This window comes from Neoarius graeffei, chromosome 11 (genome assembly GCF_027579695.1).
Source record: "Neoarius graeffei isolate fNeoGra1 chromosome 11, fNeoGra1.pri, whole genome shotgun sequence".
Lineage (NCBI taxonomy): Eukaryota > Metazoa > Chordata > Actinopteri > Siluriformes > Ariidae > Neoarius > Neoarius graeffei.
Genome location: NC_083579.1, coordinates 7,724,679 through 7,742,899, shown reverse-complemented (window position 1 = coordinate 7,742,899; position 18,221 = coordinate 7,724,679). Strand labels below are relative to the sequence as shown.

The window sequence follows — 18,221 nt, the reverse complement described above, 5'->3', positions numbered from 1 at the left end:
CTCGAACCCGGACCTTCTTGCTGTGAGGCGACAGCGCTAACCACTGCACCACCGTGCCGCCCACGTAAAATAATAATATTGCCTGGCTTATTTTCATGGTCTATCAGATATATTCCATTCAGCTACTCGTCTCTGACTCGTTCAGTACCATGTTAGCTGAATGGAATATACCTGATAGACCATGAAAATAAGCCAGCCAATATTATTTAAACATGTCATTCAGATCCGTGATGTGTTTCGTATGAAAAACGTGAATTTTTCAACACTAGAAGATAAACTTCATATCTTCCAGCCAACGTGTGATTTTCTTTTTATTATACTGACACATTCACAAAAACAGTACCCAAACTTCTCAAAACAATTCATTCATCGATTTCCTCATGAGTAACATAGAGATTTATGTCCTGGTTTTGGTTCTCCATGTCCCGGATGGAGCTTGGATGAAAAATACGAATGGTGTATTTCCCAGTAAAACACTCAGATCAATATAATATAATATAATATAATATAATATAATAGGGCGGCACGGTGGTGTAGTGGTTAGCGCTGTCGCCTCACAGCAAGAAGGTCCTGGGTTCGAGCCCCGTGGCCGGCGAGGGCCTTTCTGTGCAGAGTTTGCATGTTCTCCCCGTGTCCGCGTGGGTTTCCCCCACAGTCCAAAGACATGCAGGTTAGGTTAACTGGTGACTCTAAATTGAGCGTAGGTGTGAATGTGAGTGTGAATGGTTGTCTGTGTCTATGTGTCAGCCCTGTGATGACCTGGCGACTTGTCCAGGGTGTACCCCGCCTTTCGCCCGTAGTCAGCTGGGATAGGCTCCAGCTTGCCTGCGACCCTGTAGAAGGATAAAGCGGCTAGAGATAATGAGATGAGATGAGATAATATAATAGTATTACTGGGGGTTAGGAATGCTGGACCCGGATCTAAGTACAGTGTATTGTATATTTAAAAAAAATACAATACACTGTACTTAGATCCGGGGTGGCACGGTCGCCTCACAGCAAGAAGGTCCGGGTTCGAACCCAGCGGCCGGCGAAGGCCTTTCTGTGCGGAGTTTGCATGTTCTCCCCGTGTCCACGTGGGTTTCCTCCGGGTGCTCCGGTTTCCCCCACAGTCCAAAGACATGCAGTTAGGTTGATGTGGAGCGGCCTTGGGCTGAGGTGCCCTTGAGCAAGGTACCGAACCCCTGACTGCTCTCCGGGTCTTGTAGTATAGCTAGCTGCCCACTGCTCTGGGTGTGTGTGTGCGCCTGTGTTCACTGCTTCAGATGGGTTAAATGCAGAGGATGAATTTCACTGTGCTTGAAGTGTGCATGTGACAAATAAAGGTGTTTTATTTATATATGACACTGTACTTAGACCCTGTGCCTTATACAGTATGTTCAGGATGAAACTATTTGGGATTCAAAGACCCAGTTCCTTTAAAACTACACTGTAAAGGTGATAAAATAATGGCACCCTGTATTTTCTCTTTTATTTTTTCTAAAAGGACGCCATTTGGTAAACTGATGCAACTCTTAATAAAAAATGGAGGAAAGCTATAATTTCACGGCAGCATTTGGATGACTAGCATGTACATTTACTTTATTTCTCCCTCTATAAAGGAAATTTAAAAAAAGACATCAATCAGCTGATTTTTCCCATCATGATGATGATGATGATGAGAATGATTATGATGTAATAAAAACAAGAGTTTAGACAGCTTATCTGATTAGCAACGAATAAAACACATTTCTTCTGTAACTATCCGTGCATGACACATAAACAGAGCAGAGACTGACCTGTGTTTGTCAGCAGCGCAGCTACAGCCAGCGGCTCTGAGCGCAGCCGCTCTCCATCATGGGTTTCCAGGTGAACCTGGGTTTGACAGGCGTATTGTTCAGCATAACCGTATTCCGACAAGTCCCGCCTTCTGCTCGTCGATTGGGTCCCCACACGCAAGCGAGCTCGCTGATTGGACAGTTCAGGGATCACTCACGTTATCGTCACAAAAACGGAATCAATGTGTTTTGCTTTTTTTCCCCTCTCTCTTTTCCACAATAGTTCTCGTTTTAATTCGACTTATTTTTATCTGCGTTCATTTTTAAGCGTGACACATTTGTGATTTGTGATTACGATGATAAATTATTTCATCTGAAAGGAGTCTCGGTGAAATTCGGGCGGGGAATCAATCAAATAATATCACGAGTTGTTGTGGTTTTTTTTTTTTTTGTCTTTAGGCCTTGGAATGACGTCATCACCCCGCGACTTATTGTGGTTAAAAAAAAACTAAAAAAACCCCCGTTTTTTCTAGAAACTTTTCTCCCAGTGAATAAATTAAAGTATGGATTTGAAACTATTGATTTTTATTTGGGTAACAACACTTTTAATTTATTGAAATTTTAGCTAAATATAACTTTAAAAATAATATAAAATATAAAAAATACTTACTTCTTAAATACTAATCCCAATTCAAGGAACCAGATAGTTCTCATCTCATTATCTCTTTATCTTTATCCTGTTCTACAGGGTCGCAGGCAAGCTGGAGCCTATCCCAGCTGACTACGGGCGAAAGGCGGGGTACACCCTGGACAAGTCGCCAGGTCATCACAGTCATAACCTGCATGTCTTTGGACTGTGGGGGAAACCGGAGCACCCGGAGGAAACCCACGCAGACAACATGCAAACTCCACACAGAAAGGCCCTCGCCGGCCACAAGGCTCGAACTCGGACCTTCTTGCTGTGAGGCGACAGCGCTAACCACTACACCACCGTGCCGCCCATGGAACCAGATAGTTGTGTTTATAAATCTGTAACCGCTTATCTTGTGCAGGGTTGTGGGCAAGCTGGAGCCTATCCCAGCTGACTACAGGCGAAAGGCAGGGTACACCCTGGACAAGTCACCAGATCATCACAGCACTGACACATGGAGACAAACAACCATTCGCATTCACACCTACGGTCAATTTAGAGTCACCAGTTAGCCTAACCTGCATGTCTTTGGACTGTGGGGGAAACCGGAGCACCCGGAGGAAACCCACGCGGACACGAGGAGAACATGCAAACTCCACACAGAAAGGCCCCCTTTGGCCACTGGGCTAGAACCCAGAACTTTCTTACTGTGAGGCAGCAGTGCTGACCACTACACCACTGTGCTGTTTATATATATATATATATATATATATATATATATATATATATATATATATATCTCAGTGGCGGCTGGTAGTCTTTCAAACAGGGGAGGCTGGTCGGTTACGATATTTCCAGATTTTAAAAGAAAAAACACATAAATTTTGCCCATACGCTTGCCTCTGATCTGGCTGATTGTTGGCAGGGTCACAAACTGTGAAATAACAGGTTCTTTTGGCCCATTAGCCTACTGTCCAATATACATGATGGTGGTGTGTGTGTGTGTGGGGGGGGGGGGGGGTATATTTTAATATTTTAAAATTGTGGCATGTTGTTTAAAAATTGATCATCATTGAAAGCAGCTCTTTATCAGGAACCTCAGCAGTAACAGCAGAGTGTTCTGGAATAGGCACAAGCACTGACCTTGGGGAGCCAAACATAGAGCTGGGTGCCACACATTTCATTCAGTGACACTTTCCCTATATTTTACTTATTTTGACTGAGAAATGTTTTATTGACAATTTTGATAACCATTCACTTTTAATCCAGGTCTGTAGTGTGAAATGTTCTCGGCTGTGTTTTTGTTTAAAAATGTTTTCCAAATTGTAGCTGTGTTTAATTCATATCCAGAGAAATATATATTCCAATATAATATACTCAGCATAAACATTTTAAATAGATTCTATATTTTTGGTCCATCCATGACATATTACTAAAGTAGCCTATTTACTGTTGTTGATGTGGGTCACTTGCTGTTAGCCAATTCACTTTCTCATACCAGGAGAGCTGAAAGGAACGAGTATTATTCCCTACCTTTTTCACCAAGTCAATTTGAGGCATTGGTCTACCCTGCTCTTTAATTTTAATTTTTTCCTCGAAAGGAAGACTGGCAAATGGCTTCGCCAAAATTAAATCAGCAATGCTTGGCATCCGTGCGCAGCTTTCTTGCTAGCTGACTAGCCCCCTCAAGTTCAAGTTCAGTCACTCAAATAAACAAAATTTCTGGAACTAAGATAGCAAACTTGACAACACTATATTTACACTTTATTTACAATGAAAATATATACAAACTAAAAAAGCTGGTAGAAACCGTATGTAATGAATGAAACTGAAATGTAAGCTGATCTCTTAAAATACACCACACCACTTGCGAATCCGCATGGGACTGAACTGAAATTCACCGCTGCCTGTCTATAGTTGAAACGAGCTGTCAATCAAAGAAAATATCCAGCTGCTTTCATCAATCACCAGTCTCCTTGCGGAAACTGCCATGTCCCTCCCACTGTGAGGCTGGGAGTCCGGTGGGCGGGCATTTTCGCAGTATTTGTCCAATAACCATCTTGCATTTTGAGATTGAAAAGCGCATAGCTCCCAAATGCCATTGATGTCCAATGAGGCTGGGAGTCCATGAGACTCTGTGGGCGGGCGTTTTCGCAGTATTTGTCCAATAACCGTCTTGCATTTTGAGATTGAAAAGCGCATCGCTCCCAAATGCCATTGAAGTCCACTGAGGCTGGGCTGCATCGCGCTGTCACGAGGGGGAAAAACTCACGCACACATTAGGCGAACTGGGGAAAGTTATAACGGAATTATTTCGCACTGTAGTTGGGTTGAGCACATATATTTCTATGATTCTGGATCTGAAATAGCAATGTTATAAGGTCGGCTATAACATAAGCCTAGCGCAATTCATCCTACACGATGTTTGTCATTTTTAGAGGAGGCTGAGCCTCCCTCGTTGTCTTAGAGCAATCGCCCGTGATATATATATATATATATATATATATATATATATATATATATATATATATATATATATAATTGGCCGAGCCTGAGCCAAATATTCACTGAACCTGAACCTTGTTTTAGTATAAATGCACAGGTGATTATGTTTAAAAAAATCATTTAAAAATATCATTGATTTCAAACATCAAAAGCAGCATGTAAATGTAATAATGCCGCATGCAGGGTTGTGTCACTTATCTACGCTGACTCACATAAAATACTTTGTTTTGAAATAGATAAAATAAATCACAACTCCACTTTACCTTTGAATAGTTTTAGACCAAACTTCATTGCATCTTTAGTGCTTTTAGGAACAGCATTTTCTTTCATAATTTGTAATGCTTCCTCACTTACGGTGACGAAGCGATTGGCCACCATTTTGCCGAGTCACTCGAGGTGATTATCGAGAAATAGTCTGAATTTCTCGACCAATCAGTGTGTGATTTCCTATAATCACCTGTGTATTGATACTATATCACATCACATTATCTCTAGCCGCTTTATCCTTCTACAGGGTCGCAGGCAAGCTGGAGCCTATCCCAGCTGACTACGGGCGAAAGGCGGGGTACACCCTGGACAAGTCGCCAGGTCATCACAGGGCTGACACATAGACACAGACAACCATTCACACTCACATTCACACCTACGCTCAATTTAGAGTCACCAGTTAACCTAACCTGCATGTCTTTGGACTGTGGGGGAAACCGGAGCACCCGGAGGAAACCCACGCGGACACGGGGAGAACATGCAAACTCCGCACAGAAAGGCCCTCGCCGGCCACAGGGCTCGAACCCGGACCTTCTTGCTGTGAGGCAACAGTGCTAACCATTACACCACTGTGCCGCCCCTCTTTAACTGTTTCAATTTTAATTATTTGCAATTTTATTTTGAAATTCAGTTTAGGTTTAGTGAGTGTATAGTTTGGTGCCTTTTTTTTTTTGCCTGTGTGTTTGATGTGTATATCTATATTAATTTCTACACTGTGTGAATCTCATGAAGGCTCACTAATGGCATAATATAAATGATATGGGGCAAACTATCACACATACACACGCATGCACACAATTGAAAATTTTTGTAAATTGTGTCAAGGCTGAACTGCTCTGCTTGATTTCTGCTGTTTCCTCTGAAATGTTGTTACTCTTTCATTAACCCCCACCTCCAAAAAAAAAACTATAGTAATCTTCCAGTTACAGTCCTTTTCTGTAATTTGTACTTTGACTGGATAATGTGTGCTTAGCTTACATACTTTAAGTTGCTCCTCAAAGCCATTTTAGGGGGAAAAGTATGATATTGTGAATAGTCCACCTCGTTCATGTTCATTACACCCATGTCTGCATTATAGATGTGCCTTCTTAATCAGTGATCATGACTTATCACATTACGGATGTATGAACAATACCAGGCCAAATGGAGATCAAAACTAGGGGTGTTTGATTCCGTGTAATCACCTGACATCACTGTCAGTGTCACAGGATGCAGGAATCTACAGACTGGGCTAGGCAGAAATCAGCCCCAGATTCACTTCTTTTTTCATGTCTTTATACCACTCTGGGTATTTTTCTTATAACCGTTGGTCACTTTTTATAAAAAGTAAAAAAAAACAACAACAACCCTGCTTTCAGACTAAGAGCAAATAATCTGAAATGGATGCCAAAATTAAACCTTATGCTGCGTTTGACTGAGTTCAACCCCTTTTTCAGGTCGGAATTACATCATTTTTGACCTGGTGGAAAAAATGGGGGGGGGGGGGGGGGGGGACCTATGTTTGTCTTTATTAGCATCAAATTAACAAAACTGTATATTTTCCTTCCTGTTCTCTTCATAATTATTCTTATCAACACATTTCGCTGTGGGCGGCACGGTGGCGTAGTGGTTAGCACTGTCGCCTCACAGCAAGAAGGTCCGGGTTCGAGCCCCGTGGCCGGCGAGGGCCTTTCTGTGTGGAGTTTGCATGTTCTCCCCGTGTCCGCGTGGGTTTCCTCCGGGTGCTCCGGTTTCCCCCACAGTCCAAAGACATGCAGGTTAGGTTAACTGGTGACTCTAAATTGACCGTAGGTGTGAATGTGAGTGTGACTGGTTGTCTGTGTCTATGTGTCAGCCCTGTGATGACCTGGCGACTTGTCCAGGGTGTACCCCGCCTTTTGCCCGTAGTCAGCTGGGATAGGCTCCAGCTTGCCTGCGACCCTGTAGAACAGGATAAAGCGGCTAGAGATAATGAGATGGGCGGCATGGTGGTGTAGTGGTTAGCGCTGTCGCCTCACAGCAAGAAGGTCCGGGTTCGAGCCCCGTGGCCGGCGAGGGCCTTTCTGTGCGGAGTTTGCATGTTCTCCCCGTGTCCGCGTGGGTTTCCTCCGGGTGCTCCGGTTTCCCCCACAGTCCAAAGACATGCAGGTTAGGTTAACTGGTGACTCTAAATTGAGCGTAGGTGTGAATGTGAGTGTGAATGGTTGTCTGTGTCTATGTGTCAGCCCTGTGATGACCTGGCGACTTGTCCAGGGTGAACCCCGCCTTTCGCCTGTAGTCAGCTGGGATAGGCTCCGGCTTGCCTGCGACCCTGTAGAACAGGATAAAGCGGCTAGAGATAATATAATGAGATGAGATGAGATGAGATATTTCGCTGTTATTTACGACGAAGGTAAACAGAATCACTTCAGACTTTTATCTTGCTACGGTTGAAACTTTTATTGTATCGAGCATTTGATTGGACGCTGAGATGCAAAAAACGAACCAATCACAGCACGCCCTTGTTAGAGTAGCTCCGGCTTCTGCGAGAAGCTAACTAGTTTAGCTTTGTTACCACAGCGTAGAATTTTTTTAAAATTATTATTATTATTTTGGCAAAGAAAAAGAGAAACACAGATTATAAAGAAGAAACCGAGTTTTTATCACCATAAATGGTTCGTAGCACAAGTTATTTTATTATATAAGTGAAAAAAAAATCTTTCCAAACGCTGTTGCTTTTTTATATTATCATTAAATGATGGGTGTGTTCCAAATGGCTGCGTTTTGGACATAGAGTTCTTGAATGAGAGCGTTTAAGCCGTTCTATCTATGTCCTTTGTAGGACGCCTACGAAGGGAATCGCGAGCGGTTTGGGATTGAGCCCGGAGTTTATACCGCTGTTGTAGCTAAACGAGGGTCAGCTCTAGGGGTGCAAGGTTATTGAGCGGTTTAAGCCAGTTTGTTTAGATGTGAGTTATCAGATTAAACTAGATTAGGATTTATTTGTAGGAAGTTTGTTGTGTTTAGTTGGAAATGAACTCGAAGCCAGCGAATTTTAAAGCTAGTTCAGTAGCTAGCTAGTGTGGTTCAGGGCATTTTTATCCAGCCAGCTTTTGTAAACAATGTTCAGTCTTTTAAAAGCAAACATTAGCAGAGTTTAGTATCAAAAGTCCCTGTTTTGAGATTGATGTAATGCTTTGTCAGCTTATAAGTCATGCTTCTAGATATAAAGTTTCATAAATGAGACTCAGGTCTTGATCATCTCTCACATGAATGTCCACTGATGTCATTTCCTCTCTCTTAATCCTTCATCTTGTTGGATTCATTTCTTCTCAGATGCTCGGTGACTCGACCGCAGTGGACTGAAGGTTCCTGGACATCATCATGTCCTCCGTCCTGCTGTGATATCCAACGCTCTGGGATTCAGCAATCGTGTGGCGTTGTCTTTAAACCCTCTTCTGATACCATGGACACTGGAGCGGTGAGCTTTGTCTCTTCTTCTCCTTCTTTCGGCTGTTCCTGTGGACAATGTCCCTCCGTCTCCTCCTGTCCTCACGTCCCACTTCACCACATGCATAAATCTCATCTTTGGTCTTTTCCTCTCGCTTTGTCTCCAAGCCGTCCTACGTGTCCTGTCTCTCTAATATTCTAATCCTGGCCAACTTTGTCACTCCCAACGAACATCTCGACATCTTCAACTCCGCTACCTCCAGTTCAGCCTCTTGTCTTTTTGTCTCCAAACCATACATCATCACTGGTCTTACTATCAGCTAGGTGGATGATAATGATGACTTTCTGTCTCTTGTGTCCCAAATCGCACCTTGCTCACTACGCCACTCTCATTCACAAGTTTGCTGTACAGGTCATCTCGTTATGGACGCATCCCAGATCAGGGCGTGTGTCGTCTTCCTATGGCGCAGTGCGTCATGGGAATTCTAGTACGCTGCTTAAACATAAATGTTAGTCTAAGCAGCTCATAACAGTCAGTAGTGGGCGTGTCTTAAATCAAGCTGCATCTGAGTTCTCGGTGTGGGTTAAGTACTTGCTCCCTGACTGTAGTACATTCTGTGAGTATGTGGCGAGGACTAAGGACACAATCTGGACGTACTCTGCCCCCATCTTACCTGTCCTCTGGCACAGATGTTCACAGGGATAGTGTAGTGTGGTACATCTGCATACTACAGATGATACACTTGCTTACTGAGTATTCAGACACCCTGTGTACTAGTAGTATGGAACTGTGTGAATTCAGACGCAGCCCCGGTGCATTGCGGATCCTCTACACCTACTAGGGTGCTTTTATTTGAGCACTACCTCAAGCGTCGGATTGTGGGAGGTCTGGAGAACGGTGGCTATTGGACACTACGCTACTGAGTGCACTATGTTGTGTGTGTTTGTGCAGGAAGTGATTCCTATCTGGCAGAACAAACCTCACGGTGCGACCCGGAGTGTGGTGAGGAGAATCGGCTCCACGCTGCCTCTGAAACCCTGTCCCAGAGCCTGTTTCCAGGTAACACGCTCGCTCGCGCACGCACGCACACCAGCCTTTTGTAGATGTGAACTAAATGAGGAAAGCATTGTAAAGTGCAAGTCTGTAACACTGTAATAGATGCTCTTTCTTTTGCTCTTTTTCTGTCTCTCTGCTTTCTTTCTCTTTCTTTTTCATCCCTTTTTTTGGTTGTGTCTTTCTTTTTGTTTTTCTTTCTTTTGCTTTCTTGCGTTTGCTTTTCTTTTTTGCTTTCTTGCATTTGCTTTTCTTTTGTTTGCTTTTCTTTTTTGCTTTTTTGTTTGCTTTTCTTTTTTGCTTTCTTTTGTTTGCTTTTCTTTTTTGCTTTCTTTTTTTGCTTTCTTTTTTTGCTTTCTTTTGTTTGCTTTTCTTTTTTGCTTTCTTTTTTGCTTTTCTTTTGCTTTCTTTTTGCTTTTCTTTTTTGCTTTCTTTTTGCTTTTCTTTTTTGCTTTCCTTTTGCTTTCTTTTTGCTTTTCTTTTTTGCTTTCTTTTTGCTTTTCTTTTTTGCTTTTTGCTTTTCTTTTTTGCTTTCTTTTTGCTTTTCTTTTTTGCTTTCTTTTTGCTTTTCTTTTTTGCTTTCTTTTTGCTTTTCTTTTTTGCTTTCTTTTTGCTTTCTTTTTTGCTTTCTTTTTGCTTTTCTTTTTTGCTTTCTTTTTGCTTTTCTTTTTTGCTTTCTTTTTGCTTTCTTTTTTGCTTTCTTTTTGCTTTCTTTTTTGCTTTCTTGCATTTGCTTTTCTTTTTTGCTTTCTTGCATTTGCTTTTCTTTTTTGCTTTCTTTTTGCTTTCTTGCGTTTGCTTTTCTTTTTTGCTTTCTTGCGTTTGCTTTTCTTTTTTGCTTTCTTTTTTTGCTTTCTTTTTTGCTTTCTTTTTTGCTTTCTTTTTGCTTTTCTTTTGCTTTCTTTTTGCTTTTCTTTTGCTTTCTTTTTTGCTTTCTTGCATTTGCTTTCTTTTTTGCTTTCTTGCGTTTGCTTTTCTTTTTTGCTTTCTTTTGTTTGCTTTTCTTTTTTGCTTTCTTTTGTTTGCTTTTCTTTTTTGCTTTCTTTTGTTTGCTTTTCTTTTTTGCTTTCTTTTGTTTGCTTTTCTTTTTTGCTTTCTTTTTTCTTTTCTTTTTTGCTTTCTTTTTTGCTTTTCTTTCTTGCTTACTTTTTTATTTTGCTTTTCTTTTTCTTGCTTGCTTTCATACTTTTTTCTTATTTAGCCTTTCTTTCTCGCTCACTCATTTATCAGTCCTAACACTTCTCTGCCAATGTCTGTCATCATCTGCTCATTCATCTTGTCTGATTTGGTTTGGTGTGTGTGTTTTGTTTGCTCGCTCAGGCGCTGCCTGGTGTGAACCCTCTGCAGCACACGGATGGCCCCCTGGTGCCCACGCTGGCTGACATCGCCTGGATCGCTGCTGATGAAGAGGAGACTTATGCCAGAGTCAGGTGTGTGTGAGTGAGAGAGAGAGTGTGATGGTTAAATATGCTCTGTAGATTAACTGTAAATCTGGAAGGGTCGATTTCTTGAGAGAAAAAAAAGGCCTTCTCCTCTCCTATTGGTCAGGAGCGACACGCGCCCCTTCCGGCAAGAGTGGAGGCCGACGCCCCTCATGGTCCTGCACAGGAACTCGTCAGTGCCCAATTTCAGACGCGAGGGAAAGCGCATGGAGGGTCTGAGGAAGCCAGGCATCACGGCACTGAACCGCGCCACCGCCCTGCAGGATGAACTGAGCCGCCTCCGCGCACAGATCGCCAAGATCGTCGCGGGAGACACCGGTATCCTTCACCTCACACGTCTTCCATTCATCAGAGTTGTAATTTAAACCTGTTGAGCATTATAACACGTCTCGGTCTTCCTTATGGCACTCTGTAATAAATGCTGCATGTGTTTCTCCTCTGTCCCAGACTCGAACCCCATCACCCCCGACCTGCTCTCTCCAGACGACACCACCGTCGGCTTCTCCATGGCTCCGTTCGAGACTGCGGCGTACCACTCGCTCCCCGCCGCCTCCTTTGTCATCAGCGATGTCACTGAGGTAGACGAGGAGGAAGAGGACGAGTCGGAGGTCCCCGAGCTCGCCCCTGACCCCGTGCCTCCGGTCTGCATGACGGCATCGGTGACCTTCGACCTGAACCTTGACCGTCCCACCATGGAATTCCGGGAGGCGGAGGAAGACACGGTGTCTCTGTCCAAGTCCACCAGCTTCGCCGACGTCAAGGACATCCTGAAGGACATGAACCGCATGAAGATGAGCAAGGACAGGTGAGAGGCCGTGATGGACAGGTGAAGCATCACTCACAAGGAATAATGCAGACGTTACATCACATTACACTTCTGAACTCTGTCCCTCTCTCTTTCAGTCTGTACAGAAAGACACGGTCATGTCGTCTTTTTTCCTTAAATTACGTCAAAAATAAATTTCTGTCGATGTAACTTTCAGCCCCAGATTAATAAGGTGTGTGTGTGTGTGTGTGTGTGTAGATATTCCCGTGGCTGTACGTCTCTGAGGGAAGAGGACTCTGCGACTCTGATCTCTGAAGCTCTGAGGAAGAAGTTCACTCTGAGGGATGAAGATATTAATATGAAGAAGTGAATCTGCCTTTTCTCCATCGTCTCTGTACGCACACCCCGACACGTAAGAACACACACCCGTCTCTCTCTTTCTCTTTCTCTGTCTGTCTCTGCTTTTCCTCCCCTCTTCTTTTTCCTTCATTTATGATTTATGTTTTTTGTCCTTTCTTATGTACATTTTTTTTTCTTTCTATAATTTGTTCTCTACATCTCTCTTTTATTGCTTCTTTCTTTCTTCTGAACATTTGTTTTCCCCTTTACATCCTTCTCTGGACATTGTTCTTTCTTTTTCTTTCTTTCTTCCCTCCCTCTGTACATTTCTTTCTTTCTTTGGACTTCTTTCTTTCTTCCCTCTGTACATTTTTTCTTTTTTTCCTTTTTCTTTTCCTTCCTTCTCTGGACCTTTCTTTCTTTCTTTCTTTCTTTCTTTCTTTTGTACATTTCTTTTTTCCTTCCTTCTCTGGATATTTCTTTTTTTCTTTCTTCCCTTCTTTCTTTCTTCCCTCCCTCTCTGTACATTTTTCTTTTTTTCCTTTTTCTTTTCCTTCCTTCTCTGGACCTTTCTTTCTTTCTTTCTTTCTTTCTTTCTTTCTTTCTTTCTTTCTTTCTTTCTTTCTTTCTTTCGTACATTTCTTTTTTCCTTCCTTCTCTGGATATTTTTCTTTTTCTTTCTTCCCTTCTTTCTTTCTTCCCTCCCTCTCTGTACATTTTTCTTTTCCTTCTTTCTCTGGACTTTTTCTTTCTTTCCCTCTATACATTTTGCTCTGCCTTTCTTTCCTTCCTTCTCTGTACAGTTGATTTTAGGAACACTGAGCTGAATCCCTTCAGGAACCTGAGGAGATCCTTTTGAGGTGTGTGTATGAGAGAGGGAGAGAGACGTTGCAGTAACTGCTGCCTCTCTCTCTCTCTCTCTCTCTCTCTGTCTCTGCTTTTCCTCCCCTCTTCTTTTTCCTTCATTTATGATTTGTTTTTTGTCCTTTATGTACATTTTTTTCCTTTCTATAATTTGTTCTCTACATCTCTAGTCTTTTCTCTTTTATTGCTTCTTTCTTTCTTTCTTTCTTCTGAACTTTTGTTTTCCCCTTTGCATCCTTCTCTGGACATTGTGTTCTTTCTTTTTCTTTCTTTCTTCCCTCCCTCTCTGTACATTTCTTTCTTTCTCTGGACTTCTTTCTTTCTTCCCTCTGTACATTTTTCTTTTTTCCTTTTTCTTTTCCTTCCTTCTCTGGACCTTTCTTTCTTTCTTTCTTTCTTTTTCTTTCTTTCTTTCTTTCTTTCATACATTTCTTTTTTTCCTTCCTTCTCTGGATATTTCTTTTTCTTTCTTCCCTTCTTTCTTTCTTCCCTCCCTGTCTGTACATTTTTCTTTTCTTTCTTTCCCTCTATACATTTTGCTCTGCCTTTCTTTCCTTCCTTCTCTGTACAGTTGATTTTAGAAACACTGAGCTGAATCCCTTCAGGAGCCTGAGGAGATCCTTTTGAGGTGTGTGTATGAGAGAGGGAGAGAGACATTGCAGTAACTGCTGCCTCTCTCTCTCTCTCTCTCTCTCTCTCTCTCTGAAACACTGTGGCTGTAATCAGGAGCCTCGTGTTTTGCCTTTAACTCATGTGATGATGATCAGTTTTACAGTGCAGCACTTTATTCTCATCAGGATCAGCCTTGCTTTTCCTCCTCGTCTCCCTCAGAGTGATGATGATGATTGTGGTGTTGTCTGTCTGTGTTGCCAGGTCTGTGCCTGTGGACCGTTTGCCATGGAAACACTCAGCGCCCCATGATGCCAAGTTAAGCCCCGCCCCTTTCCTTCCTGCAGTGGTTATAGCCACAGTGGAATAGAGCAGCTCTATGTTAAAACCCTCCCTGTAAACACACACACACACACACACACGGACTTAATGATTATACAGTCGCATCATATTCTACATTTCTTTAAACTGTAAGAGGACAGAGCGTTGAGAGTCTGAGGAATCGGGAGTAACAGGATCTCGAACAGAAATGTCTAAATCACCGTTCACCTTTACTCACATGGTCACTTACTGTTACAAAGTGTTTATTATTATTGTTGCCTTTCATCTTGCCTCTGTGTCCTTTATGAAACCCAGCAATACAGACTTGAATCATTTGACAACTGGCCTAGATACAGATAACTTATTATTATTAAATTAACTTCCTTGTTTATATTTTCATTTCACGAAAAAGCCACAAAACTGGGACGCACAAGTTCTTGAATAACTTTCAAAGTACCGTATTTTCCAGACTAGCAGACGTCTAATTTCCGTGTGTTGAAAGACCTTTATAACGAGACAACATACGTTTAGTTTTACTGAGTTCGTGCGATGAAGGTGATTTAATTATCGCTAAATGGTGTCTTTCTTTCTCAGCGAGTGTGTGATTTCAGACGTGCAGTTTGCAGAATGTTAAACTATTGGCTCTTGTTTATTCCTTACATTAGCATTGTGTCTCCAGTACAAAAACACCATATACACCAATAGTGGAGACCAAACGCGCCTTTGCTGAAAGGTTCGATTTGGATTTGGCAACAATTTTAGTGACTTTTTTTTTTCACCTTATAGTCTGGAAATTACGGTATTTACCTAACTCATAAAACACAAAAACACTTTGGTTTAAAGGAACAGTCCACCGTACTTCCATAACGAAATATGCTCTTATCTGAATTGAGACGAGCTGATCCGTACCTCTCCGAGCTTTGTGCGACCTCCCAGTCAGTCAGACGCGCTGTCACTCCTGTTAGCAATGTAGCTAGGCTCAGCATGGCCAATGGTATTTTTTGGGGCTGTAGTTAGATGCGACCAAACTCTTCCGCGTTTTTCCTGTTTACATAGGTTTATATGACCAGTGACATGAAGCAAGTTCAGTTACACAAATTGAAACGTAGCGATTTTCTATGCTATGGAAAGTCCGCAGTATAATGACAGGCGTACTAACACCTTCTGCGCGCTTCGGCAGCGCATTGATACAGAGCTCAGATATCAATGCGCTGCCGAAGCGCGCAGAAGGTGTTAGTACGCCTGTCATTATAGTGCGCACTTTCCATAGCATAGAAAATCGCTACGTTTCAATTTGTGTAACTGAACTTGTTTCATGTCACTGGTCATATAAACCTATGTAAACAGGAAAAACGCGGAAGAGTTTGGTCGCATCTAACTACAGCCCCAAAAAATACCATTGGCCATGCTGAGCCTAGCTACATTGCTAACAGGAGTGACAGCGCGTCTGACTGCGTCTGACTGACTGGGAGGTCGCACAAAGCTCGGAGAGGTACGGAGCAGCTCGTCTCAATTCAGATAAGAGCATATTTCATTATGGAAGTACGGTGGACTGTTCCTTTAAAGGGGTGCGTGTTTGTGTGTATCTAGTTGTGTTTGTTGCTGCCTGTGTGACTGCGAGGAACGTTCTGCGTTTTATAAAAACATCAGGCCTCGTTTATCAAACCGGCTTCGGCTGAATTTATTCGTAGGAGCATTTACACGCAAACGTTGCAAACAATTCTCCGATTCGCTCCCGAGTTTGTGTAAATGTTGCGTATAAGACGACTCACTAACATTACCGCAATTGATCGTCTTCATATCTATAAATAAAAATGGAAATCTAGCTGTTTGTTTAGGACAAAAGTAATGACACCTGTTGAAAGTAGGAAGTGTTGGAGGGTGTCTGTGGTCGGTGATGTACCGAACTGGCTGAGCTGCATTACTGGGAAATTTAGCATTTTTAGGAGGCGTTCTTACACCATTTAGTTGTTTTCAGCTCTCTGTGAGCTTTGCCTTTTATGGCGTTTTGTGGGCGTGACCTAAATGTAAATCAGATTAGAGCTGATTGGAATAAATTAACATATGTGATTAGGATGAGAAATGGTGGAACTTGCTAATATGGTGGAATTTTTTTTTTTTTTTAATTTGGATTGTTCTAGGTGTGATTTTAACCAAAAAAAGTAAAATGCACACAAACCACATGTACATCATTTTGATTATAATCCGCTTGATTGATTTTTAGGTTTTGTGTATGAGCTCGCCCGCGCTCGTTCTGTGTCTTGCGCTCTCGCTCCCCCTCTCTCGCTCTGTCTGTCTTGTGCTCTGTCTGTCTTGCTCTCTGTCTCTCTCGCCGCTCTCTGTCTGTCTTGCGCGCTCTCTCTCTTGCCGCTCTCTGTCTGTCTTGCTCGCTCTCTCTCTCTTGCTGCTCTGTCTGTCTTGCGTGCTCTCTCTCTCTCTCTCTCTCTCTCTCGCTGCTGTCTGTCTGTCTTGCGTGCTCTCTGTCTCGCTGCTCTCTCTGTCTTGCACGCTCTCTCTTTCTCTCTCTCTCTCGCCGCTCTCTTTCTCTTGCCGCTCTGTCTGTCGTGCGCTGTCTTGCGCTCTCTGTCTGTCGTGCGCTCTCTCTCTTGCTGCTCTATGTCTGTCTTGCTCTCTCTCTCTTGCTGCTCTGTCTGTCGTGCGCTCTCTCTTGCCGCTCTGTCTGTCTTGTGCTCTCTCTCTTGCCGCTCTCTGTCTGTCGTGCGCTCTCTCTCTTGCTGCTCTATGTCTGTCTTGCTCTCTCTCTGTCGTGCTCTCTCTCTCTTGCCGCTCTGTCTGTCTTGTGCTCTCTCTCTTGCCGCTCTCTGTCTGTCGTGCGCGCTCTCTCTTGCCGCTCTCTGTCTGTCGTGCGTGCTCTGTCTGTCGTGCGCTCTCTCCTCTGTCTCTCTCACATTGCCTTACCTAGCAAAGTTTTTTTTTTTTTTCTTTTTTAAATTGAAATCTCCATCCACATTCAGTGACTTGTTTTTTTTTTCTCCTGTTTCACATGAAAATCGCTGCATTATTTCTAAAACAGCATACATGTCCATAATGTGTTTGGTTTTGCACTGTTTCACATCATGGTGGTGTTCGTGGCCAAAAAACCCCCAGAAATCTACCCTCTCACTGATACTTGAAGACATCTTCATGGTGCATTATTTTGTATCACAATATTTTTGTTTGCTAATAAAGCACCAGCATTTTAAAAGCTTATTAAAGACCTTTAGTTTCAATATTTTCTTTTATCATGCATTTTAAAAATATGTTCAGCGTTCTCTCCGCCACTCGTTACCGTGTTCGGTAATGGGGTGAGTTTAGGAGTGTTGTGAAGTGTGATTTTTATTGAAGGTGAAATTGATGTAATATTACATCATGATGCCTGGCCTTTCCCTCAACCTTTATTTAACTCCTGAGTTAATATATTTTCACTCACTCACAGGATCCCTTTGACTCTCCAGTAGAACAGTGATGAAAATGTGGAAAACTGGTGTATATTTGATTTAGTTTTTCTGCCAAACTGTTCCTTTAAATCCTCTAAGATAATTGTCGAACAGTTTCATGTGTTTGATGCATGCTCGGATTCTGTTGCTCAAATTCATTCTAAAAATATTTCCGCGTTCATGATATAATCCGTGCTAAAGTAGAGAACTGCTTTGTGCACTAGACAGTAAGCGCTAATAAAGCTGATAAGTGTACACTCCCGGACTGTACGACAGTGTGTCCTGCTCCGAAGGTTGTGGTGTGTATAACTGGCTCATCAGAAAATATCTTGATGATGAAGAATCAATCTCTGACTGTTTGAACTTTCAGGAGTCCTGCTGTGTGCTGGATGTTGGAGAGATTCAGGCATGTTTTTATTACTTTGTTTGATCACAGAGTGCAAGTTTTCATCGAGCAGAATGTTTGTGTACTGTGGATTTTTTTTTTTTTCCAATATGACGATGCTGTATCTGCCTGTATATTGTGTGTACAAGAGAATAAAAAGCATAATGTTTGAAGTACATTTGATTCTCTTGCCGTGGAGTTCCTGTCCATGTGTGCATCTTGTGATGGACTGGTTATATTCCTGCCTCACACCCAGTGTTCCCAGGATAAACTCCAGATCCACTGTGACACTGACCAGGATAAACTGGTTACTGAAGGTGAATGAGAGTGGCTTTTACATTTTAAAACAAATTGCAGTGGCATCATTTTTCCACAAGGGGGCAGCACAGACCAAATAAACGCCTTTGCTGTTTGACATACATTTATGTAACAAACA

The 18,221-nt window shown here is 42.4% G+C and overlaps 2 protein-coding genes across 5 annotated transcripts in view; one reads left to right on the top strand and one right to left on the bottom strand.

Annotated features, from left to right (window-relative positions):
* Nucleotides 1-1,885, bottom strand: part of si:ch211-15d5.11 (nuclear receptor coactivator 7) — a 57,250-nt gene extending 55,365 nt beyond the window's left edge. For both annotated transcript variants that reach the window (XM_060933348.1, XM_060933350.1), the window contains exon 1: nucleotides 1,779-1,885. The gene's annotated coding sequence lies outside the window, so the exon portion shown is untranslated. The remainder of the gene's footprint in view (nucleotides 1-1,778) is intronic.
* Nucleotides 1,886-7,656: 5,771 nt separating this feature from the next.
* On the top strand, nucleotides 7,657-14,822 carry mtfr1l (mitochondrial fission regulator 1-like). 3 transcript variants are annotated; one of them, XM_060932869.1, is made up of 8 exons: nucleotides 7,657-7,793; nucleotides 8,455-8,599; nucleotides 9,521-9,628; nucleotides 10,943-11,052; nucleotides 11,171-11,382; nucleotides 11,512-11,869; nucleotides 12,089-12,242; nucleotides 13,907-14,822. In XM_060932869.1, the coding sequence occupies exons 2-7, from the start codon at nucleotides 8,585-8,587 to the stop codon at nucleotides 12,198-12,200; spliced, it is 915 nt and encodes a 304-aa protein (XP_060788852.1). In that variant the 5' UTR covers nucleotides 7,657-7,793; nucleotides 8,455-8,584; the 3' UTR covers nucleotides 12,201-12,242; nucleotides 13,907-14,822. The 3 variants fall into 3 exon arrangements, with proteins under 3 accessions (XP_060788852.1, XP_060788854.1, XP_060788853.1); XM_060932870.1 differs by lacking the exon at nucleotides 7,657-7,793 and adding an exon at nucleotides 8,006-8,087; XM_060932871.1 differs by lacking the exon at nucleotides 9,521-9,628.
* The last annotated feature ends 3,399 nt before the right edge of the window (nucleotides 14,823-18,221 follow it).